General features: G+C 36.2%; 1 protein-coding gene across 9 annotated transcripts in view; it reads right to left on the reverse strand.

Moving 5' to 3' along the window:
* SLC4A10 (solute carrier family 4 member 10) overlaps positions 1-26,718 on the reverse strand; it is a gene marked incomplete at both ends in the record, with an annotated part of 310,037 nt that overhangs the window by 211,335 nt on the left and 71,984 nt on the right. For 3 of the 9 annotated variants that reach the window (XM_082658198.1, XM_082658201.1, XM_082658197.1), the window contains one exon: positions 11,092-11,172. The exons of the other annotated variants lie outside the window; for them this stretch is intronic. In XM_082658198.1, coding sequence (XP_082514324.1) covers positions 11,092-11,172 — 81 coding nt within the window. Of the gene's footprint in view, positions 1-11,091; positions 11,173-26,718 lie in introns of those variants that run through there. 9 annotated transcript variants of the gene reach the window in all.

Genomic DNA, 26,718 nt, shown 5'->3' on the forward strand with positions numbered 1-26,718 from the left:
ATAACAGCCATTCTAACAGGTGTGAGGTGATGTCTCATTGTGGTTTTCATTTGCATTTCCCTGATAATTAATGAGCATCTTTTTATGTACCTGTTGGCTGTCCACATATTTTCTTTGGAAAAAATGTCTATTCAGGTGCTCTGCCCATTTTTTAATAGGATTGTCTTTTTGCTATTGAGTTGTATGAGTTCTTTACATATTTTAGATATTAACCCCTTATCAGATATATGATATGCAAGTATTTTCTCCCATTCAGTAGGTTGCCTCTTCATTTTGTTGATGGTTTCCTTTGCTATGAAGCAGCCTTTTAATTTGATGTAGTTCCACTTCTTTATGTTTGCTTTTGTTACCTTTGTTTTTGATATCAAATCCAAAAAAACATTGGCCTCTTTTTTTTTTTTTCTCGGTACGCGGGCCTCTCACCGTTGTGGCCTCTCCCGTTGCGGAGCACAGGCTCCGGACGTTTCCCCTCTCCAGTCTACTGCTAGAGTAGAGGTGGGATATTTGTCTAGTTGACCGAAGTAAAGGAGAAAGATGATCCGGAAATGTGACTGAATTTTAATTCAATACTTTTTACTTTAGTAGCTTGATTCTCTCTTCGAGAGGTATCTGGTGCCTTTCAGGATGCTTCAGTATAAATTGTGTTGGTTCTCAGCTTTTGCCAATGCTAGTTTACAATTCTGTTTTCTCAGTTAGCCAAGTCACTTGACATTTTCCTTCTGCTTTTTTGCTCACAAAATTTTGTCACTGTTTTTTTTCCTCTCCCATTTTCCCCACCCTAATTTAGTTTTGGTATAGAGAAAAGGTTAGAAATACCATTAATTGTCTCTTTAATAGGATTTTGGGAGAAAGGAAATGTAGCTGGGTGTATTCTACCTGGTAGTTATACCTAAAGTCTCCTGATTTTCCTTCATCTTTGCTATATTTTCAGAAAATATCTACCAGGGTAATATTTTCTTCTTGCTATTATTCTACTGTTAATATTTATTCTGCTATTATTATAGTTCATTGTAACTATTACCACATTTTCTAATCTCCAGTTCACAGCAAACAACCTTTGAATGAGCTTCAGAAACGTTTTTGCTGCTTTAAAACATAATTCAGTATTCTTAAATTTATATAACATAATCCATTCTTTGAGTTAATATTTACTAATAATTTAACATGTGCCAGAATCTGTACTAGCAGCGGGAATACCAAATTATAAGACACACTTGCCTTCTAGAATTTTACGTTCTATGGGAGAAGACATACAAGTAGGTGTTTTTTCAAATGCTATACATGGTAAATGTTATACCAGAAGTAGGCTTAGCATTCTAAGGGATATATAAATGACCACCTAATCCCAGTAACTGATGCTTAAACTGGGTCTTAAAGGAAAAACAGGATTATCAAGGTGAATAAGAAGAGCATTCCAGGCAAATGATGGCATAGCTTGTACAAAAGCATGATGATATCAACGACTTCAAAGAATATAGATTCCCACTCTTTATAATTTAACAGTTTATTTTCTTTAGACATCTCAAATGATTACAACATCCTGGTGAGGAAAGCATTAACACTATTACTTTTGCATTAACATACATTAAAAGCATTAACATACTTTTTTGTATGAGGAAACTGAGATACATTCAAGCTTTACAGTAAGCCAATAGCAGAGATAGAGCTAGAACTAAAATTCTAGTCTTCTGATTGCCAGCTAAATGGTCAATCATTGGATAATTTTAACTCTACATTCTGAAACTGTTAGTCCCTTAGCTGTCTGATTTTTCTCAATGTTGCATACAATTGCAATAATAATAATAAGTAATATTGTAAGCCTTACAACCTGCCAGGTACAGTGTAAGAATTTTACATACTGTTACTCATTAAAAATCTTCAAAACGGTTGAATATTCTGAGACTTAAAGAGGCTAAGAAACTTTCCCAGGAACCCTTAGCTACTAAGAGGCAGAGGCAGGGTTTGAAGGCAGGTCAATACTCTTTTTTATTTTTAGTATTTATTTATTTATTTATATTTGGCTGCACTGGGTCTTCATTGCTGCACGGGGGCTTTCTCTAGTTGGGGCGAGCGGGGGCTGCTCTTCTTTGTGGTGCGTGGGCTTCTCATTGTCGTGGCTTCTCTTGTTGCCGAGCACGGGCTCTAGGTGCACGGGCTTCAGTAGTTGTGGCACACAAGCTCAGTAGTGGTGGCTTGCGGGCTCTAGAGCACGGGCTCAGTAGTTGTGGCTCACGGGCTTAGTTGCTCTGCGGCATGTGGGATCTTCCCGGACCAGGGATCGAACCCGTGTTCCCTGCACTGGCAAGCGATTCTTAATCACTGTGTCACCAGGGAGGTCCCGGCAGGTCAATACTCTTAATCAATATGCTACACTGCAACGATATTATATTAGTTAAGTATAAAATCTAAAATTCCTTAATTTAACTTTTAAACACTTCAAAGTCTGGTCCAATCCTGCTTATACACCTCAGCTACTATGAATTCCTAATGGTGTCCAAAGTGACCTAGGCCATATGTTTCCATGAACATTTCATACTCATTACCCATTTTGATATTCAACAAAAATTTGTTAAGTAGTTACAGTGTGCCAGGAACAATATTAGTGCTGGCTTGAAAAAAGTAAAAGACACTAACTTTGCCTTTAAGCAGTTCACAGTCAAGATAGGAAAATCAATGACTTCAGTACAGCATGTATTGTGCTTCATTTCGGGTAAATACTAGGATCCAGAAGAAGATATAGAAAAAACACCTAATTCACTCTGAAGAGATGAGGGGATGTTTCAAAAGGAGGTAATGCTTAATCTAAATAAATCTTGAGATATAAGAGAGAGTCAGCCAGGCAAAAACAAGAGAAATGAGGGACCAAAGGCATTATAGGCAAAGAGAACAGCATTTTAAAAGATTTGAGAGAGGCTGTCTCTCTCTAACTAGTAGAATTTAGACTAAGTTTAACTAAAAATGGCTAAGTTTAAATGTCACTTCCTCATTCCTCAAAAAATTAAAAATAGAGCTACCATATGATCTAGCAGTACCGCTTCTGGGTAAGTATTTGAAGGAAATAAAATAACTATCTCAAAGAGATGTCTGCACTCCCATGTTCATTGCCATATTATTGACGATATCCAAAATATGGAAACAACCTAAGTGTACTTCAATAGATGAATGAATAAAATAAATGTAGTGGAATATTATTTAGCCATGAGAAAGAAGGAAATCCTGCCATTTGCAACAACATGGATGGACCTTGAGGACATTATGCTAAGTGAAATAAGTCACACAGGGAAAGATAAATATTGTATGTTCTCAATTATCTGAACTCTGAAAATTATCATGAAGGTAATGGGGAGCCTTAGCATGAGTTTAAGTAGGCAAATGCCTGTTCTTGATTTCCATTTTAGAAAGAATACTCTGGTAGCTGAGGAGTGAATAGGTTGCTTTGGAGATGAGCAATGGGAAGAAAAAAGAAATACCAATTAAGAAATGACTACAGTAGTCCAGGTGAGAAATGAACGTGAACTTACATTGAGATCAAGACAATGGGGAATGGAAAGAAAAGGTAAATTGTGGACTACTTGGAAGAAAGAGTCTGCATAACTTAGTGAGTAATTGGACCTATGGTTGGATTAAAAAGTTGAAAATTATTACTAGGCCATCATGCTAGGAAAGACAAAGAGGTTTTGAAGATAAAATAATGTTTTGCTTGGGGCATACCAAGTTTGAGATATTGATGAGACAAATGAGCAGAGATGCAGCCTGGAACACTAGATAGAGGTTAAGATGTAGATTTGCAATTCACCACCATGTAAAGCAGCATTTCTCAATTTTGGCAGCCCATCAGATTCACTTGGAAAGCTTTTTGTAAATATAGAAGCCTGGGCTAAAAATCCATAGGCTTTTTTTAGTACTTCTGAAATAAGCCTGGGGTATCAATGTTTTTAAAAATTTGATTCTGATGCATAATTACAATTAAGAATCACTGATGGGTAATTTAAGTCATGAGCATAGATTAGATTTATGGTTTTCAAACAGCACATTGCACCAATTAGGGGAGATTTAGAAGCAATTATCAGAAAGATTGTGACAATAATAACAACAACTATTATTTATTACCTATGGTAGAAACTGTGCTAAAGACTTTATACATGTTATTTGTAGTGGAAGAGAAATCAAAAAGAATGTGTCAGATGAAAGTCAACACGCCTCTTACATGAAGTCTTCCACAGCACGTTCAGTTTATCTTGATGTCTCTCATCTCAATCTGGTATTTAGAATATACTAACTTATACAAGGCTATCTAGTATCTAATTTGAATGTATATAACCTTAAGCAGTATAACACAGTGGTTAAGAGCAAAGAGCTGTACAGCTAGACCTCCTGGTTTAAACCCCATATCATCCTATCCTTTGCTGGCAATTTTGATCTTAGGCAAGTTGTTTAGTTTCTTTTTAGCATACTGTATATGATTAAAGTATAATGTGTGTGTATGTATACATACATATGTACTACATATGTAGTACAAATTTACCTAGTCCAGTGGGGAGTAATTATAATAACTAATATTTGTTAAGATAGTCACTGTTTGAAGCAATTTACTTACATTAATTCATTAATTCAATTGATTTTCATTACAAGCCTAGAGATTAGCATATTAGTACCCTCATTTTACAGATGACTATATTGAGAAAGAGAGGTGAGGTAATATTACTGAAATAAATACTGTCTGTAAGTGGAGGATATGGGGTCTAAGGAAGCAAATCCAGCTCTATTAACTTGAGCTCTTAACTACTGTGCTCTACTGCCTCCCTCCATACTACACAATAGACTCAGTAAATTATTATGAGTTTGAATAAAATTTGAAAGAAAGGAATGGCTAGAAATAGATGGTATCCATTTATATGCAGCACATTTTGCAATGTACTTCATTGAAACTAGGTTCTGTTGCCTTTTATAAAGAGAAGTTTGATAAAAGAATATTCAATTACCTTTTTAACTTACTTATATTCCTGTATTATCATTTTTAAAATAGGATTGGGATAAGGAAAGGATCATTTCAGTAAATGTCTTTTATCTGTTTTCTAAGGTAAAAAGTGTTTAAAAGTTTTAAAGCAACCCAAAGCCCAATGTTCTCCAAAGTTTCTCCCAGAAATGGATCTATGATTTTAAAGTAAGTGTTGAAAACTTATTGGGCCCCTACCATATGCATGGTTATTTCCCAGGCAATGTGAAGTCACAGGATTAATAAAAACAACTTCACAAGAACTTCTAGAAAAATGGGTTTTTCAAATAATGCAGACTTCTACAGAAAGAAACAGTACTCTCAATTATATGGATCTGCTATTGCTCTAAATAAAGGGCCAGAAGAGCAATTCTGTCTGGTTTCAGTTTTACTCACACTTGTGGAATTCCGTTAGTTTATTTCTGACATACTTTATATGGATGATGTACTAAATGAGAGGATTCAATTCCAATTTTTTCACAATTTCCATGCACAAATATCATCCTCCTGATAACAAAAGTCACATCCCAGATGTCACACCTAAAGGAAATCTGCTCTTGGATGTTACCGAGCTTTTTTACTAACCTCACACAATACTGACTAAATTCTGGTGTGTGGAGTAGAAGATTTAAAGGTGATATTAAAGGTATTAGCAATGACAGTTTACTTTATCATTGCTATATTAACAAAGAGCAAAGCTTAAATAGCCCTTTAACTTCCATGGTTATAAATAGCAATTTCTCCTTCCAATTTTTCCTAAGACAAAGTCCTTATTATCCAAATATTCACCATAGTGACATGCATATTCATTGTATTAAAATGATCCCTCTGGATTGTCCTTGGTCTAGGAAATGTCAAAAATAAAGCCAAAGCTAAATCTGATTACCTACCAATAAAATAGAGTTTACATCAGGGACAAGCAGGAGGTCTCTTAGGATCTGAAATGTAGGACTTTTGAGTGGTTGTGGATAGACTGAGAAATGCTCTCACGTGCAACTTTTATAGAGAATTTTATTAAAATCCTTCATTTTGCTTCTACCCCCTACCTTGTCTACTAACTACTAAATCTACTCAGGAATTTAATTTTCATTTTCAAAGTCTCAAGAGAGTTAGAGCTCTGAAAATGACTGCAAAATATAGGTACTGTTCTTTTGTTTTTTATTTTATTTTCCCCCAAGAATAAGTAGTTCAGCACAGAAATGTTCTCAGTTTAGTAATCATAATCTAACACTCAAGATTCTGCATTATCTGGTCCCAACAAATCTTTCCTGTGATAGTTTGAATTACCCCAACAGGTTATAAGCCAAAATGAACTATTCTGTACTACTCAAACATATTATTTGCTTTCTGTCTCCCAACTTTTACTCATGTTGTTTCCTCTGCCCAAAATGACCTTTTCCCTATCTTGGCCACTCTTCAAGGTCTAACTCAGATGCTACCTTACCATACTTCCCCAACTCCCCATCTAGCTTCTCTTCTTCTCTCCCTGCTCAGCTTGAAATATTCTGCCCACTGAACTCAGAGCAGAATAATTTATGCTTCATTCATATCTCTTTTGAATCTCTGTGGCACTCACTGCTTTCCACATTCCGTTATAGTTACTTGTATTTAGTGCTTACAATTCTCTACCTATGAATTCCTGAAGGCAGGGACCCATTGGTCTTTATATCCTTGCCCAGTACTGTGCTTACTGGAACACTGTAGGGTTTTGTATGTTTGGGTTTTTGTTTGTTTTAACAAATTGCATTGTGCTGAGATTTGATTGACTGTGTGCCAATTTGGGGAAATAGCCGCACATTGAGAAAATTGCTCAAGAGAAGAGAACTAAAATGCAAAAACGTCACAAAATGTAACACTTAAGATTATTTAAGATTTAGATTTCATCCAAATATCAAATTACACACGTACTTAGGAGCTTGGCAATTTTTAAGCAAATTGATGTTTTTACATTAAATAACACCAGCACTTCAAAACAGTATACTCTATTAAATAGGAACTTGAATTGTCTTATTCATATATAGCATTGTATTTATAGCATATTTCATTTTAGTCTTTCATCTAGAATAAAAATTTTCATTAACAAATAAAATTACTAGGGACTTTCCCGGTGGCACAGTGGTTACGAATCCGCCTGCCAATGCAGGGGACACGGATTTGAGCCCTGGTCCAGGAAGATCCCACATGCCACGGAGCAACTAAGCCCGTGTGCCACAACTACTGAGCCTGCGCTCTAGAGCCCGTGCTCCGCAACAAGAGAAGCCACCGCAATGAGAAGCCCGCGCAGTGCAACGAAGAGTAGCCCCTGCTCACGGCAACTAGAAAAAGCCCGCGTGCAGCAATGAAGACCCAACACAGCCATAAATAAATAAATAAATAATAATTTTTAAAATTACTAAAACAAGCTGAGTATAATTTTCAGTGAAGTTTCTGTCAAAGACATTTTTTATGATTTAAAAAATAACTCAGATCATTAAACCTAAGCTATATAACTTGTTTATTATTTTATTTAAACCTTGATTTTACTCCTTAATTTTAATCTCCAACCGTTACTAAAGAAGACCTGACATTGCCGTTAAGTTTTCCCAAAGACCCAGTAATTTTCCTCTAATGAAGTAGTTGGTAAAATATAGGGAAGCAAAGGATCTATACACATAGGATCTTAACAGAAGTTTAAATCAGGCTAGTAAGCAGGTGCAAAAAACTTTAAACAAAATTTTTCATCAAGTCACAATTCTTATAGTCAGTCAATGTTAGAATTTAGTCAGATGTAGCATGTTTTTCTTGTTTGCATTTTTATAACCATCTTTATTTCAGTGTACCACGTGTTTTTGACTGAATTTCTTACTTGATAAGAAGAGTGAAGAAGAGAGATCAAAATTAGATTCATGACGACCATTACCAATAGCCCATCCTAGCTCTAAGAGTGTACATTGTAATGTCTGCCAATAAATAATGGTGGCAGTAATGTGCTTACTCTTAGAGGTACTTTATATACATTAACTTGCTTGATCTTCACAACTCTTTGAGGTAGGCACCATTACTATCCCTATATCACATCTGAGGAAACTGACACCCAGAAAGGTTCAATAACTTGCCCATGATCATACAGCTGGTAAGCGGTGTAGCTAAGATTTGAACCTAGTGAACACGGAAGTCTGGATGCTTAACTACCATACTATACAAACCAGAAGAATTTGTAAATCAATTTTCTATTGCTCTAATCCAAGAAAACAGGCACTACTGAGCAGCATGCGCCAGTCTAGGATTCTAGGGAAACAAGGTTTCTGCATCTGCTCTACCCACCTCCCTGCTACTTTCAGCCAGCACACTGATACGAAAGAGAAGAGAGTAGCGCTTGGATGTCTAACAGCCAGCTGGTTAAAGTCTACTTCCCTACTAGCTCCTCCCAGTCTTCTTCCTCAGAGCCTAAGGTGAATCCTATCCTCCCCAGTTTATTCAAAGTACTCCATAAATGACCAACCTAGCATTAAACACTCCAAGCTCGTTACTCCTTATTTCCAAAGTTTACTCCCTACTAAATCAAAACGCCCTTCCATAATACATAATGACCTACGCCTAGCCTGGAATTATACTAGATTGGTCACATCCCTGTTTTGAGCTGATTCTTGGGGTCCCTGCTTCTGCCTCCTGCCAATGGGTTAGATCTCCCTTCACTCTCAAATTGAAAACTATGGCTTATAAAACTTACAATGTTATTTTATTTATTCACAGTTTATAATGCCCTAATAAAAATAATTTAATGTGTTATAAAAGAAGTTAATGCAGTTATCAAAATTACAAAATGCTTGATTATACAGTTCGACCCAATCTTTTATTTCTCTAATATCAAGAGATTTACATGAGGAAAAAAAGAATTATACGTAACTCATCCTAAGATTCACCAATTTATAAATTAAATTAAAACTGACTGTAGCATACCACTTTTGAAAAGTCAATTCAAACTGTGAACATAGCTCATTATGTACATTTTCTCATAATCTTGAAAGCAGGAAACAACTCTTTCTTTTCTGTATTCTCCTCACACCAAATACAGTATTGTGCAAATGATCATATTTCACAATTACTCAAATTACTCAAATAGTTGTTTACAGACAGCTTACCTTCAGAAACCTTTACAATATATAATGAAACGCATGTATAAAATGGTACAGATAGAGGCAACCATTGCAAAAAGAAGATGACCAATTGTTACTGAGCAGATGTACAATCAATTTCACCATTCAAAAGGTCAAGATCACCTTGCTGTACAGGAAAAAGGTTGACATTACATTAAATGTCTGTGACACTTTAATCAATCTTAACTTTTTAATGTTATATATTTTGACATAGCAACAGGGAGAAATTTTTCTCCACTTTGTAAAAGAAATAACTCTAAGACGGTAATTTTTTTCACCTTACAGAATTATTGAGATATCCTCATTTAAGTGCCACTGAAGAAGGTAACTAAGAATTTTTATGGTTTGGTTCTCTTGAAAGGTCACAAATACAGTGAAAAATCTAGCAGAATGTTGTGAAACCAATACCTAGAGGAATCCCAAAGCAATGCCAAGAAACAGAATGTACTCATAGTGACTAATACATGCAAATACTGGAAATAAATTCTAACAGATTAAACAGGTTTTGTAGCAACTAAAAGGTATATTCAAATCATTCCAAAATTAATCAAGCTTAAGAATATGGCAGTCTTCCCTGCTAATAAGAATCTAAGCTGACTAAGTAGCCTGAATAACATATAAATTATAGCCAATATCAGTAGGTATAATTTTTAGTGTGCTTTTAATTAAAAAGGAGAAACTGACCCCTTAACTGAATCAAATCACTGTTTCAGACTTCCACTTCAGTCTTTTGATAAATATATTCATATTTAATACATCACTTTACCCTGATGAGCCATTAACTTCTAATCAAGCTATGGAATCACGAAGACAAAACTATCTTTCTGCTGAGAAATGCTGCAACATTTTCTCTCTTTTTGCTCGTTTAATATGGAATGCCTTGTCAAGAATCTGCCAAGTCCCCTAATACTGAGGCAGAAATATTATAACATAAAAAAATACAATAAATTTCCTTCAAAATCTGAATGTCAAACAGAGGTGCAGTTTCTTACCCAAGCATGTAATTCTGAGGACATGCTATAACAAACAAAACTAAACGTGATAGGGAAAAATGGTTTAAAATAAATAGCAGAGTTTCAGCATAAAATAGATATATAAATCCAAATTCTTTGCTGTGATGATTTTTTACTCTTTGTAGTTAACATGTTTAATGTAGTCAAGTCTTTTCATTGTGAAAATGAAAGTAAACAAATGTAGAATATCTCTGGGTCAAAAACATTAAACAGGCTTATATGTCACCAGATTTCTGTGTAAAAAAACAAACCAAAACAAAAAACAGATTTATCATCTACTTTAATCTATAAGCAATACCTTAGAAGATCTCTACATTAAGAGGATAAAGAGCATAATTATTTCAATAGATCTGAGAAATGATTAAAAGTAATGCCTTCTAAAACAGTTTAGATACTGAAATACAAATTTCAGGAAAACAGCTCAGTTGCTGATAAACATGATTCTGCTCATCACACTTGGGTTGCTGTGTGGTTGCACAGTACAATGGTAGCAACATCTATTTCTATGCTTAAGTAATCCCAGATAAAAAATTTTAATATGTCACTATATACAAGCAGCTGGCTATGGTGTATCCTTATAAGTTTGAACAATTTATGCTATTTTCATCATTTGAAATAAAAGATGCAATTTGACTGTATTCAGGTTTAATCTGGAAAAATCTGTAGAGCCCAAAACCTTGCCCTTAATCACATACAAAGAATCTATTTCCTTACCTCCCACTTCCCCATAAAAAGCTACGGTAAACACAAACTTAAACACACACACATTTCTAAAATTCATAATGTTTAATTGGTGTCTAGTACTATAAATATTACTTGTTCAAATATCCTAAGGAAAATCTAATAATAAACAATTACATTGATTAATATGTTGTAAATGACTAAGAGCTAGAAAAAGCAATAACTCTACAATCTAATGGTATAATCATAATTCATGACGTCATACCTGATGACTTAGAGATTGAAAAGGCTCACAGGTTCCAGACTGCATAACCTTTCTATTTCCAGAGACCCCTAAAGATTGCATTTCCTGTCTTACAAAAGATAATCACAGCCATCTCTATGTCTCAGCATCTTCAAGGCTAGTGAAGAAAACATCAAACAGCAGATCTGCCCATCAGTATCTGTTTAAGTCATCATGAAGATATCAGATCTCATATGCTATTTATCATCTCCCCTTTGCAGTTACAAACACTGCGTATTAAGGGAGGATGACACAGTTGTATTTGCTGAAGCTGCTAATGCTGTCTGAAAACAGTAAGCTTACTGCTTAGAGCAATTCTGCATCATCCAAACAGAGAATGAACCACGTCTTTCAGATTTCCCACTTCTGATAATATAAAGATTTCACATGTCAAGGGAAGTTTGATTTTTTTTGTCATTCCTTTAAAAATAAGCAACATTCTATTTAATTGTCTAATGTATCTGTTGCAAATGCCATGTTAAAATGTTAGTTCATAATTATTAGGCAGTTTTCTCCATATATAACTAAGCTTTAATGATTTAACAAGCAAAATTATACTCTGAAAAAGGACTCTTCCCTCCAAACCATGTGTATCGTCACTCATCCAACCCATCAAAATTGGAAGTCCCTAAAAATGATGAGTTTTTATTCTGGCAATCTTTGATAATTGTGTATAACAGTAGATAGATAAATAGGTAAATGCATATTCACTTTTTTAATTCTCATGAACTTCATTTATATTTCATATTCTTCAGAACAACATGCTTCAAATCAAAATAGCTTTTACACTATTATAAAAGGTATAATATCTCCTACAGAGTTTAATATGTAAAAGACAACATGCTATTATCAAATTCCAAAACTGCATGGTTAAATCTAAATCTAGGAATTAAACCTACATTATTGGCATTTTTATTGTGATTTTTCATTGCATCTTATTTGTGTTCATCAGGGTTCTTGTAATGCTTTCTTTTCCACAAAAGAGTAGAAGCAAGGAATTTAAAGATTAATAATCTGATAATAGAAAACCAATATCCTCTAAAATTATAAATGTAAATACTTTCTCTTTACCATGTGATAAAAGATTATGTTTTAGAAATAAAACAAAAAGTATAATATATTTAATTGAATGCAAAATTGGGACACCAAGTACAATATATTACCCTAAAACACTCTTCACATTATGTATAGCCTGAATTAATGGATATTTTCTTTATATACCTATGAATGCTTTATTTATATACCTGTGATATAAACTAAATGAAATTTAATGATAGCTAAAGTGCTATACAGAAAATGTTTCAGGTAAGTGTAGACTAATTACAAACCAGTATAAATTTCCACTCACAACATTTGATGAGCATATGAGCATAATTTGTATTATCATGGAGACTAGTCAAAATGGGTCTTAAAAATTGGGCTTCTTTAAGAGGCTGAGGGGTAGGGGCATAAGGGAGATGTTGGTCAAAAGTACAAACTTCCAGTTATAAGATGAGTAAGTTCTAGAGATCTAAACAGGATAGTGATTATAGTTAATAATATTGTATTATATACTTAAAAGTTACACGATGGTGGTAATTATTTTGCAATATATAAGTGTATCAAATTAACATGTTGTACACCTTAAACTTACACAATGTTATATGTCAATTATATCTCAATAAATCTAGGGAAAATTATTATACCTTAAATATATCCAATTTTTATTTGTAGAAAGAAATTAGTCTTCTTTAGTAGCCTGATCCACATTACGCTCTTAGAGAAATTATTGCCTCTAACTGCACATGTTCAAAGGGTTTGGTATTTTGGCTGTATGTATACAATGACAGACCTGAATGGAAAATCATATGTAGGCAAATATGATTTATATATGCAATATTTACTCTCTTTTTGTAAACAAAATAGGTACTCATTCTTTAAGAGCTATCTTAACATCTATCTCCCTTTCTATATTTATTTCTTCATGTAGAAAATATTAAACATCTTCTATGTGTCAGATACTGTGCTAGAAAATCTGTGACAACATAAGATATGCCATCACAAAAGCAGATAATTAAACAAGTATGTTTTGCTATGACAGAAAATTAAGAGGTGATATAAGAGTGATAGCAGGGCATCTGACCCTAATCTAGGGATCAGAAAAGATCTTCCTAAGGAAGTACTGTTAAAACTGAGAAGATCCTGAGGAGATCATATTCAACTAATGCTAAATACAGCATGGTTCGACCATAAAGTTTAAGTAGGACACAGGGAAGAGACAAGGCTAAAAGGGTAAGCCAAGGTCTAATCACAGGACTCTTCAGAAGCCATTTTAAGAGTATGGACTTAATCTTCAGGGGAATGGTAATCTATCAACACAATCATTCTTGTAGTTTAAGATTATTCTGGCTATGGTAGAGAATCAATGAAGTAAAATAAAACTGGAGAGAGACAAGTTATATAATTTGGGGTAGGAGATAATGATGGCCTGAACAAAAGTGGTGGCAGTAGGAATGAAGGGAAATGGATAGACACCAGATATACTTTTTAGTTAGAAGGAATGGGATTTGGGGACTAAATGTAAGAAATGAGGTAAAGAGAAATGTCAGGGTCAATGTTTATTCATAACCTCCTAAATTATTATAGATTTCATTTTGATGAATCAATATACTTTCATCACATGCTCCGTTGCATTGTCATTAATCCATTTCACGTGTATATGTTTAGTTTTTATAAAATAGCCAGAAAATTGTGAGAAGGAAGACCCATCTGACATTCATTCTTTGTCCTCTTATAATGTGCTTAACTTTGAGCAAAGTTATTATAAATGAATAAATGAGAAATAAACTAAAAATTGTACTTTTCTTTCATATATTGTGTCATAACATTGATATAAACTTTGTTTACATCAGTTACCGGACATTATTAATTAATATATACAATCTAGTTTTCTTCAGTGTTTTCTTGCCAACACATTTAATTGATCTTTGCAATAAGAATATGAAAATGAAAACCAGAATACAAAGAAGCTCTTAATCTCTCTACCATTTAGTTGATAAAATCAACTTAAACCAAAAAAAAATTCATTTATAATTCATTAATCAAGTAATGGATTAACATATGTTAAATATAACAATTAGGGCTTCCCTGGTGGTGCAGTGGTTGAGAGTCTGCCTGCCGATGCAGGGGACACAGGTTCGTGCCCCGGTCCGGGAAGATCCCACCTGCCGCAGAGTGGCTAGGCCTGTGAGCCATGGCCGCTGAGCCTGAGCGTCCGGAGCCTGTGCTCCATGACGGGAGAGGCCACAACAGTGAGAGGCCCGCGTACCGCAAATAAAAAATATATATATATATATATATATATATATATATATATAACAATTAATAGTAATTTAACCTGGGCTAACCAGTTAAAACTAATAGACACCTATTTTTTAGAAAACTATTGCTCTATGAAAATAAATATTTATTCATACAGTATGCTTACACATAGCAATGTTATTAAGGTACTCTCATAAGAGGAAGGCACAATGCCTCTACATTTTCCCTAACAAGTCTATCTAACAAAGGTCTGATTAAAAGCAATGAAGAACAACCAGAATACAGCAAAAGAACCCCTTGGTTTGAATGAGGAAATAACTAAAAGGGTCAAATAAATTTAAAAACTTTGTCTATTCAATTATTTGCTGAACATCAGACCATCCTGAATAATAAAGGATCAGCATCTTAAAAACAGTAAGAGCTTTATAATAATTATCACATACTTAGCTCTTACTTTTCATGTCTCAGGGACTATGCAATCCAATGTCCTCATTTTACAGATGAGGTAACTGAAATTTAGAGAAGTTAAATGATTTATCTAAGACCAGCTAGTAGCAGAGCCAAGGCCAGAATTCAAAATTCTTGTCTCCTAGTTTCAAGGTTTTCCCCAATATAAATCACTATGTCACTGAGTGAAGTAAGTCAGACAGAGAAAGACAATTATATGATATCACCTACAAGTGGAATCTAAAAAAAGGGTACTCACAGAGAACTCTACTCAGTGCTTTGTGGTGACCTAATTGGGAAAGAAACCTAAAAAAGAGTGGATATATGTATACATATAACTGATTCACTTTGCTGCACAGCAGAAACTAACACAACATTGTAAAGCAACTATACTCCAATAAAAAAAATAAATAAATGAATTTAAAAAGGGTACAAATGAACTTATCTACAAAACAGAAATAGAGTTACAGATGTAGAAAACAAACTTATGGTTACCAGGGGGTAAGGTGGGGGGTGGGGAAGAGATAAATTGGGATATTGGGATTGACATATACACACTACTGTGTATAAAATATATATAACTAATAAGGACCTACTGTATAGCACAGGAAACTCTACTCAGTACCCTGTAATGGCCTATATGGCAAAGGAATCTACAAAAGGATGGATATATGTATCACTGATTCACTTTTCTGTACACCTGAAACTAACACAATATTGTAAATCAACTATACTCCAAAAAATTTTTTTAATGGAAAATTAATAAATCACTATGTCTTTTAATTGTCTTTGTAATAATATATTTTTTCTTCAGTAATTAAATAACTTTCATTTTAACAGTTTCATGTGTTTGTTAGATTGAAAAACATAGTAAATATTTCTGAAAAATATCCATAAGAATCAAAAGTTGTTTATTAAAGTTTTTATCATAAAGCATTCTTTTTTCATATTTATTTAAAGATAACTTATATCACATGGCCAGGCCCCATAGCCAGTCTGGAGACAAGCCTTGCCCGCAAGCCTTGCTGCAGAAGTAGCCACAGCACCTGCACAACAAAGAATTTCCAAACAAGAATTTCTACCAGCAAGGTTATCATTCAGAATTGAAGGAGACACCAAGAATTTTCCCGATAACCAAAAGCTAAAGGAGTTCATCAGCACTAAACCAGCTCTATAAGAAATGGTGAAAAAGACTTCTTTAAGCTGAAAAGAAATGGCATTACATTAATTAATAATAAGAGAACATATAAAAGTAAAAATCCCACTGGAAAAAGTAAATATATAATAAAGGTGGTGGATGAGTCAAGTATAAAGCAAGTATGAAGGTTAAAAGGCAAAAGTATTAAAATTAACTAAAATTACAATAATTAGTCAAAGGATGCATTAAAAAAAGATGTAAAATGTGTCATCAAGAGTATAAAATATTGGGCTTCCTGGTGGCACAGTGGTTGAGAGTCTGCCTGCTGATGCAGGGGACACAGGTTCATGCCCCGGTCCAGGAAGATCCTACGTGCCACAGAGCGGCTGGGCCCGTGAGCCATGGCCGCTGAGCCTGCGCGTCTGGAGCCTGTGCTCTGCAATGGGAGAGGCCACAACAGTGAGAGGCCCATGTACCGCAAAAAAAAAAAAAAAAAAAAAAATGTATAAAATATTGAGTGGAGGAGTAAGTAAAAAGATAAAGCTTTGGAATGTGTTCAAATTTAAGTTACTACCAACTTAAAAGAGGTCACTATTTACATAAGATGTTATATGTGAACCTCCCAGTAACCAAAGAAAAGCCTATAGTAAATACACAAAAGAAATTGTAAAAGGAATCTAAACATAGCACTAAAGAAAACGACCAAAACACAAGGGACAAGAAAAAGAGAAGTAGGAAACAGAGAGGAACTACAAAACAGCCAGAAAGCAAATAACAAAATGGCAATAAGTACATACCTATTAATAATTACTTTAAGTGTAAATAGATTAAATTCATCAATCAAACTTCACCACATAGAGTGGCTGAATAGATAAAAAAACAAAATTCACCTATATACTGCCTACAAGAGACTCACTTCAGAAGAAAGGACAGAGACTGAAAGTGAAGGAATGGAAAAAGATATTTCATGCAAATGGAAATGAAAAGAAAGCTGAAGTAGCTATCCTCATATCAGACAAAATACACTTTAAAACAGAAAAATAAAAGACAAGAAAAGCATTACATAATGATAAAGGGTCAATCCAGCAAGAAGATATAACACTTATAAGTATATATGCACCCAATGGAGGAGCACCAAGATATATAAAGCAAATATTAGCAGACTTTAAGGGAGAAATTTAAAGCAATACAATAATAATAGGGAATTCTAACATCTTACTTACATCAATAGATAGGTCATCTGGGTAGAAAATCAATAAGGAAATATTGGACTTAAATAACACATTAGACCAAACAGACTTAATAGACTTTCTATCCAAAAGCAGCACAAAGCACATTCTTCTCAAGTGCACATGAATTATTCTCCAGGATAGATCACATATTAGGTCACAAAATAAGTCTCAATAAATTCAAGAAGACTGAAATCATATCAAGCATCTTCTCTGACCACAATGGTATGAAACTAGAAATCAATCATAAAGAAAAAAACGGGAAAACCCACAAAAACATGGAGATTAAATTACACAGAGATTAGATTACATCCCACTGAACAATCACTGGGTCATCAAAGAAATCAAAGGAGAAATCAAAAAATACCTACAGACAAATGAAAACAGAAATATGACATACCAAAATCTATGGGATGCAGCAAAAGTGGTTCTAAGAGGGAAGTTCATAGCAATATAGGCTTTCCTCAAAAAAACAAGAAAAATCCCCAATAAACAATCTAAGTACATCTAAGGGAAATAGAAAAACAACAAATGAAGCCCAAAATTAGTAGAAAGGAGGAAATAATAAAGCTAAGAGGAGAGGTCTGCTTCTATTTTTGTTATATTCACTAGTTTGTTGTATATTTTAGTTTCCACATATAAGTGATATCACACAGTATTTGTCCTTCTCTGTCTGACTTGTTTCACTTAGCATAATGCCTTCCAAGTCTATCCATGGTGCTACAAATGGCAAAATTTCATTCTTTTTCATGGCTGAGCAGTATTCCATTGTGCATATATACATCTTCTTTATCCATTCATCTGCTGATGGACACTTACGTTGCTTCCATGTCTTGCCTATTATAAATAATGTGGAGATTGGGGAAGATGGCGGAAGAGTAAGATGCGGAGATCACCTTCCTCCCCACAGATACACCAGAAATACATCTACACGTGGAACAACTCCTACAGAACACCTACTGAATGCAGGCAGAAGACCTCAGACCTCCCAAAAGGCAAGAAAGTTCCCAGGTACCTGGGTTAGGGCAAAAGAATAAACAGAGACAAAAGAATAGGGCCAGGACCTGCACCAGTAGGAGGGAATTGTGAAGGAGGAAAGGTTTCCACACACTAGGAAGCCCCTTCGCAGACGGAGACTGTGGGTGGCGGAGGTGGAAAGCTTCGGAGCCGCGGAGGAGAGCACAGCAACAGGCATGCGGAGGGCAAAGCAGGGAGATTCCCGCACAGAGGATCGGTGCCAACCAGCACTAACCAGCCCGAGAGGCTTGTCTGCTCACCCGCCGGGGAGGGCGGGGCTGGGAGCTGAGGCTCGGGCTTCCGTCGGAGCACAGGGAGAGGACTGGGGTTGGCGGTGTGAACACAGCCTGCAGGGGTTTAGTGCACCACGGCTAGCTGGGAGGGAGTCCGGGGAAAAGTCTGGATGTGCCGAAGAGGCAAGAGACTTTTTCTTGCCTCTTTGTTTCCTGGTGAGCGAGGAGAGGGATTAAGAGCGCTGCTTAAAGGAGCTCCAGAGACAGGCGCAAGCCACGGCTAAAAGCGCAGACCCCAGAGACAGGCATGAGACGCCAAGGCTGCTGCTGCCGCCACCAAGAAGCCTGTGTGCGAGCACAGGTCACTATCCACACCCCCCTTCCGGGGATCCTGTGCAGCCCGCCACTGCCAGGGTCCCGGGATCCAGGGACAACTTCCCCGGGAGAACGCACAGCGCGCCTCAGGCTGGTGCAGCGTCACGCCAGCCTCTGCCACCGCAGGCTAGCCCTGCACTCTGTACTCCTCCCTCCCCGTGGCCTGAGTGAGCCAGAGTCCCCGAAGCAGCTGCTCCTTTAATCCCGTCCTGTATGAGCGAAGAACAGACGCCCTCCGGCGACCTACACGCAGAGGCGGAGTCAAATCCAAAGCTGAAACCCGGGAGCTGTGAGAACAAAGAAGAGAAAGGGAAATCCCTCCCAGCAGCCTCAGATGCAGTGGATTAAAGTTCCACGATCAACTTGATGTACCCTGCATCTGTGGAATACATGAATAGACAACGAATCATCCCGATTAAGGAGGTGGACTTTGAGAGCAAGATTTATGATTTTTTCCCCCTTTTCCTCTTTTTGTGAGTGTGTATGTGTATGCTTCTGTGTGAGATTTTGTCTGTGTAGCTTTGCTTCCACCATTTGTCCTAGGGTTCTATCCGTCCATTTTTTTTTTTTCTTTTAAAAAAATTTTTTTCTTAATAATTATTTTTTATTTTAATTATTTTATTTTATCTTTATTTTATTTTATCTTCTTCCTTTCTTTCTTTCCTTCCTTCTTCCCTCCCTCCCTCCCTCCCTCCATCCCTCCCTCCCTCGCTCCTTCCTTCCTTCCTTCCTTCCTTCCTTCCTTCCTTCCTTCCTTCCTTTCTTTCTTTCTTTCTTTCTTTCTTTCTTTTCTTTCTTTCTTCTTTTTCTCCCTTTTATTCTGAGCCGTGTGGATGAAAGGCTCTTAGTGCTGCAGCCAGGAGTCAGTGTTGTGCCTCTGAGGTGGGAGAGCCAACTTCAGGACACTGGTCCACAAGAGACCTCCCAGCTCCACATAATATCAAATGGTGAAAATCTCCCAGAGATCTCCATCTCAACACCAACACCCAGCTTCACTCAACGACCAGCAAGCTACAATGCTGGACACCCTATGCCAAACAACTAGCAAGACAGGAGCACAACCCCACCCATTAGCAGAGAGGCTGCCTAAAATCATAATAAGTCCACAGACACCCCAAAACACACCACCAAACGTGGACCTGCCCACCAGAAAGACAAGATTCAGCCTCATCCACCAGAACACAGGCACTAGTCCCCTCCACCAGAAAGCCTACACAACGGGAACTATGAACCTGCGGCCTGCAGAAAGGAGCCCCCAAACACAGTAAGATAAGTAAAATGAGAAGACAGAAAAACACACAGCAGATGAAGGAGCAAGATAAAAACCCACCAGACCTAACAAATGAAGAGGAAATAGGCAGTCTACCTGAAAAAGAATTCAGAATAATGATAGTAAAGATGATCCAAAATCTTGGAAATAGAATAGACAAAATGCAAGAAACATTTAACAAGGACCTAGAAGAACTAAAGATGAAACAAGCAATGATGAAAAACACAATAAATGAAATTAAAAATACTCTAGATGGGATCAATAGCAGAATAACTGAGGCAGAAGAACGGATAAGTGACCTGGAAGATAAAATAGTGGAAATAACTACTGCAGAGCAGAATAAAGAAAAAAGAATGAAAAGAACTGAGGACAGTCTCAGAGACCTCTGGGACAACATTAACGCACCAACATTCGAATTATAGGGGTTCCAGAAGAAGAAGAGAAAAAGAAAGGGACTGACAAGATGTTTGAAGAGATTATAGTTGAAAACTTCCCTAATATGGGAAAGGAAATAGTTAATCAAGTCCAGGAAGCACAGAGAGTCCCATACAGGATAAATCCAAAGAGAAATATGCCAAGACGCATATTAATCAAACTGTCAAAAATTAAATACAAAGAAAACATATTAAAAGCAGCAAGGGAAAAACAACAAATAACACACAAAGGAATCCCCATAAGGTTAACAGCTGATCTTTTAGCAGAAACTCTGCAAGCCAGAAGGGACTGGCAGGACATATTTAAAGTGATGAAGGAGAAAAACCTGCAACCAAGATTACTCTACCCAGCAAGGATCTCATTCAGATTTGATGGAGAAATTAAAACCTTACCGACAAGCAAAAGCTGAAAGAGTTCAGCACCACCAAACCAGCTTTACAACAACTACTAAAGGAACTTCTCTAGGCAAGAAACACAAAAGAAGGAAAACACCTACAATAACGAACCCAAACAATTAAGAAAATGGGAATAGGAACATACATATTGATAATTACCTTAAATGTAAATGGACTAAATGCTCCCACCAAAAGACACAGATTGGCTGAATGGATACAAAATCAAGACCCATATATATGCTGTCTACAAGAGACCCACTTCAGACCTAGAGACACATACAGACTGAAAGTAAGGGGATGGAAAAAGATATTCCATGCAAATGGAAACCAAAAGAAAGCTGAAGTAGCAATTCTCATATCAGACAAAATAGACTTTAAAATAAAGACTATTAGAAGAGACAAAGAAGGACACTACATAATGATAAAGGGATCGATCCAAGAAGAAGATATAACAATTGTAAATATTTATGCACCCAACATAGGAGCAACTCAATACATAAGGCAAATACTAACAGCAATAAAAGGGGAAATCGACAGTAACACATTCATAGTAGGGGACTTTAACACCCCACTTTCACCAATGGACAGATCAGCCAAAATCAAAATAAATAAAGAAGATGTGGCACATATATACAATGGAATATTACTCAGCCATAAAAAGAAACGAAATTGAGCTATTGTAATGAGGTGGATAGACCTAGAGTCTGTCATACAGAGTGAAGTAAGTCAGAAAGAGAAAGACAAATACCGTATGCTAACACATATATATATGGAACTTAAGAAAAAAAAATGTCATGAAGAACCTAGGGGTAAGACAGGAATAAAGACACAGACCTACTGGAGAACGGACTTGAGGATATGGGGAGGGGGAAGGGTGAGCTGTGACAAAGCGAGAGAGAGGCATGGACATATATACACTAACAAACGTAAGGTAGACAGCTAGTAGGAAGCAGCCGCATAGCACAGGGATATCAGCTCGGTGCTTTGTGAGCGCCTGGAGGGGTGGGATAGGGAGGGTGGGAGGGACGGAGATGCAAGAGGGAAGAGATATGGGAACATGTGTATATGTATAACTGATTCACTTTGTTATAAAGCAGAAACTAACACACCATTGTAAAGCAATTATACCCCAATAAAGATGTTAAAAAATAATAATAAATAAAAAATAAATAAAAATAAAAATAACAAAATGAAAATAAATAAGGAAACACAAGCTTTAAATGATACATTAAACAAGATGGACTTAATTGATATTTATAGGACATTCCATCAAAAACAAAAGAATACACATTTTTCTCAAGTGCTCATGGAACATTCTCCAGGATAGATCATATCTTGGGTCACAAATCAAGCCTTGGTAAATTTAAGAAAATTGAAATTGTATCAAGTATCTTTTCTGACCACAACGCTATGAGACTAGAAATCAATTACAGGAAAAAATCTGTAAAAAATACAAACACATGGAGGCTAAACAATACACTACTTAATAACGAAGTGATCACTGAAGAAATCAAAGAGGAGATCAAAAAATACCTAGAAACAAATGATAACAGAGACATGATGACCCAAAACCTATGGGATGCAGCAAAAGCAGTTCTAAGAGGGAAGTTTATAGCAATACAATCCTACCTTAAGAAACAGGATACATCTCGAATAAACAACCTAACCTTGCACCTAAAGCAATTAGAGAAAGAAGAACAAAAAACCCCCAAAGTTAGCAGAAGGAAAGAAATCATAAAGATCAGATCAGAAATAAATGAAAAAGAAATGAAGGAAATGATAGCAAAGATCAATAAAACTAAAAGCTGGTTCTTTGAGGAGATAAACAAAATTGATAAACCATTAGCCAGACTCATCAAGAAAAAAAGACTCAAATCAATAGAATTAGAAATGAAAAAGGAGAAGTAACAACTGACACTGCAGAAATACAAAAATCATGAGAGATTACTACAAGCCTGCTCTATGCCAATAAAATGGACAATCTGGAAGAAATGGACAAATTCTTAGAAATGCATAACCTGCCAAGACTGAATCATGAAGAAATAGAAAATATGAACAGACCAATCACAAGCACTGAAATTGAAACTGTGATTAAAAATCTTCCAACAAGGGCTTCCCTGGTGATGCAGTGGTTGAGAGTCCGCCTGTCGATGCAGGGTACACGGGTTCATGCCCTGGTCCGGGAAGATCCCACATGCCGTGGAGTGGCTAGGCCTGTGAGCCATGGCCGCTGAGCCTGTGCATCCGGAGCCTGTGCTCTGCAACGGGAGAGGCCACAAAAGTGAGAGGCCCGCGAACCGCAAAGAAAAAAAAAAAAATCTTCCAACAAACAGAAGCCCAGGACCAGATGGCTTCACTGGCGAATTCTATCAAACTTTTAGAGAAGAGCTAACACCTATCCTTCTCAAACTCTTCCAAAATATAGCAGAGGGAGGAACACTCCCAAACTCATTCTACGAGGCCACCAGCACCTTGATACCAAAACCAGACAAGGATGTCACAAAGAAAGCAAACTACAGGCCAATATCACTGATGAACATAGATGTAAGAATCCTCAACAAAATACTAGGAAACGGAATCCAACAGCACATTAAAAGGATCATACACCGTGATCAAGTGGGGTTTATTCCAGGAATGCAAGGATTCTTCAATATAGGCAAATCAATCAACGTGATACACCATATTAACAAACTGAAGGAGAAAAACCATATGATCATCTCAATAGATGCAGAGAAAGTTTCGACAAAATTCAACACCCATTTATGATAAAACCCTGCAGAAAGTAGGCATAAAGGGAACTTACCTCAACATAATAAAGGCTATATATGACAAACCCACAGCCAACATCATCCTCAATGGTGAAAAACTGAAAGCACTTCCACTAAGATCAGGAACAAGACAAGGTTCCCCACTCTCACCACTCTTATTCAACATAGTTTTTGAAGTTTTAGCCACAGCAATCAGAGAAGAAAAGGAAATAAAAGGAATCCAAATCGGAAAAGAAGAAGTAAGGCTGTCACTGTTTGCACATGACATGATACTATAGATAGACAATCCTAAAGATGCTATCAGAAAACTACTAGAGCTAATCAGTGAATTTGGTAAAGTAGCAGAATACAAAATTAATGCACAGAAATCTCTGGCATTCCTATACACTAATGATGAAAAATCTGAAAGTGAAATCAAGAAAACACTCCCATTTACCATTGCAACAAAAAGAATAAAATACCTAGGAATAAACCTACCTAAGGTGACAAAAGAGATGTATGCAGAAAATTATAAGACACTAATGAAAGAAATTAAAGATGATACAAATAGATGGAGAGATATACCATGTTCTTGGATTGGAAGAATCAACATTGTGAAAATGACTCTACTACCCAAAGCAATCTACAGATTCAATGTAATCCCTATCACTACTACTGGCATTTTTCACAGAGCTAGAAGAAAAAATTTCACAATTTGTATGGAAACACAAGAGACCCCGAATAGCCAAAGCAATCTTGAGAATGAAAAACGGAGTTGGAGGAATCAGGCTCCCTGGCTTCAGACTATACAAAAAAGCTACAATAATCAAGACAGTATGGTATTGGCACAAAAACAGAAAGATAGATCAATGGAACAGGATAGAAAGCCCAGAGATAAACCCACGCACATATGGTCATCTTATCTTTGATAAAGGAGGCAGGAATGTACAGTGGAGAAAGAACAGCCTCTTCAATAAGTGGTGCTGGGAAAACTGGACAGCTACATGTAAAAGTATGAGATTAGAACACTCCCTAACACCATACACAAAAATAAGCTCAAAATGGATTAAAGACCTAAATGTAAGGCCAGAAGGTATCAAACTGTTAGAGGAAAACATAGGCAGAACACTCTATGACATAAATCACAGCAAGATCCTTTTTGCCCCACCTCCTAGAGAAATGGAAATAAAAACAAAACTAAACACATGGGACCTAATGAAACTTCAAAGCTTTTGCACAGCAAAGGAAACCATAAACAAGACGAAAAGACAACCCTCAGAGTGGGAGAAAATATTTGCAAATGAAGCAACTGACAAAGGATTAATCTGCAAAATTTATAAGCAGCTCATGCAACTCAATAACAAAAAAACAAACAACCCAAACCAAAAATGGGCAGAAGACCTAAATAGACATTTCTCCAAAAAAGTTATACAGACTCCCAACAAACACATGAAAGAATGCTCAACATCATTAATCATTAGAGAAATGCAAATCAAAACTACAATGAGATATCACCTCACACCAGTCAGAATGGCCATCATCAAAAAACCTAGAAACAATAAATGCTGGAGAGGGTGTGGAGAAAAGGGAATACTCTTGCACTGCTGGTGGGAATGTGAATTGGTACAGCCACTATGGAGAACAGTAAGGAGGTTCCTTAAAAAACTACAAATAGAACTACCATATGACCCAGCAATCCCACTACTGGGCATATACCCTGAGAAAACCATAATTCAAAAAGAGTCATGTACTAAAATGTTCATTGCAGCTCTATTTACAATAGCCAGGAGATGGAAACAACCTAAGTGTCCATCATCAGATGAATGGATAAAGAAGATGTGGCACATATATACAATGGGATATTACTCAGCCATAAAAAGAAACGAAATTGAGCTATTTGTAATGAGGTGGATGGACCTAGAGTCTGTCATACAGAGTGAAGTATATACTGTGTACTAACACATATATATGGAATTTAAGAAAAAAAAATGTCATGAAGAACCTAGGGGTAAGACAGGAATAAAGACACAGACCTACTAGAGAATGGACTTGAGGATATGGGGAGGGGCAAGCATAAGCTGTGACAAAGTGAGAGAGTGGCATGGACATATATACACTACCAAACGTAAAATAGATAGCTAGTGGGAAGCAGCTGCATAGCACAGGGAGATCAGTTTGGTGCTTTGTGACCACCTAGACGTGTGGGATAGGGAGGGTGGGAGGGAGGTAGACACAAAAGGGAAGAGATATGGGAACATATGTATATGTATAACTGATTCACTTTGTTATAAAGCAGAAACTGACACATCATTGTAAAAGAATTATACTCCAATAAAGATGTAAAAATAAAATAAATAAAAAATATATAATGCTGCTATGAACGTTGGGGTACATGTATCTTTTCCAATTAGTGGGTTTTTTTTGTTTTTGTTTTGTATATCTACCCAGGAGTGGAATTGCTGGGTCAATATGTTAGTTCTATTTTTAGTTTTTGAGAAACCTCCATATTGTTTTCCACAGTGTCTGCACCAATTTACATCCAACCAACAATTTAGGAGAGTTCCCTTTCTCCACAACCTCACCAACATTTGTTATCTGTGTTCTTTTTGGTGATAGCCATTCTAACAGGCATGAGGTGAAATCTCGTGGTTTTGATTTGCATTTCCCTGATAATTAGCAATGTTGAGCATCTTTTCATGTGACTTTTGGCCATCTGCATTTCCTCTTTGGAAAAATATCTATTCAGTTCTTCTGCCCATTATCTAATTAGGTTGTTTGTTTCTTTGATGTTGAGCTGTATGAGCTGTTTATACATGTTGGATATTAAACCCATTATCAGTCATATCATTCATAAATATATTCTCCCATTCAGTAGGTTGTCTTTTCATTTTGTCTATGGTTTCCTCTGTTGTGAAAAGTTTTTAAGTTTAATTAGGTCCCATTTGTTTATTTTTGCTTTAATTCCCTTTACTGTAGAAGGCGGATCCAAAAAAATATTGCTGTGATTTATGTTGTGTTCTGCC

The sequence above is a fragment of the Grampus griseus genome (genome assembly GCF_964374135.1).
Source record: "Grampus griseus genome assembly, chromosome: 7".
In the NCBI taxonomy this organism is placed as follows: Eukaryota; Metazoa; Chordata; class Mammalia; order Artiodactyla; family Delphinidae; genus Grampus; species Grampus griseus.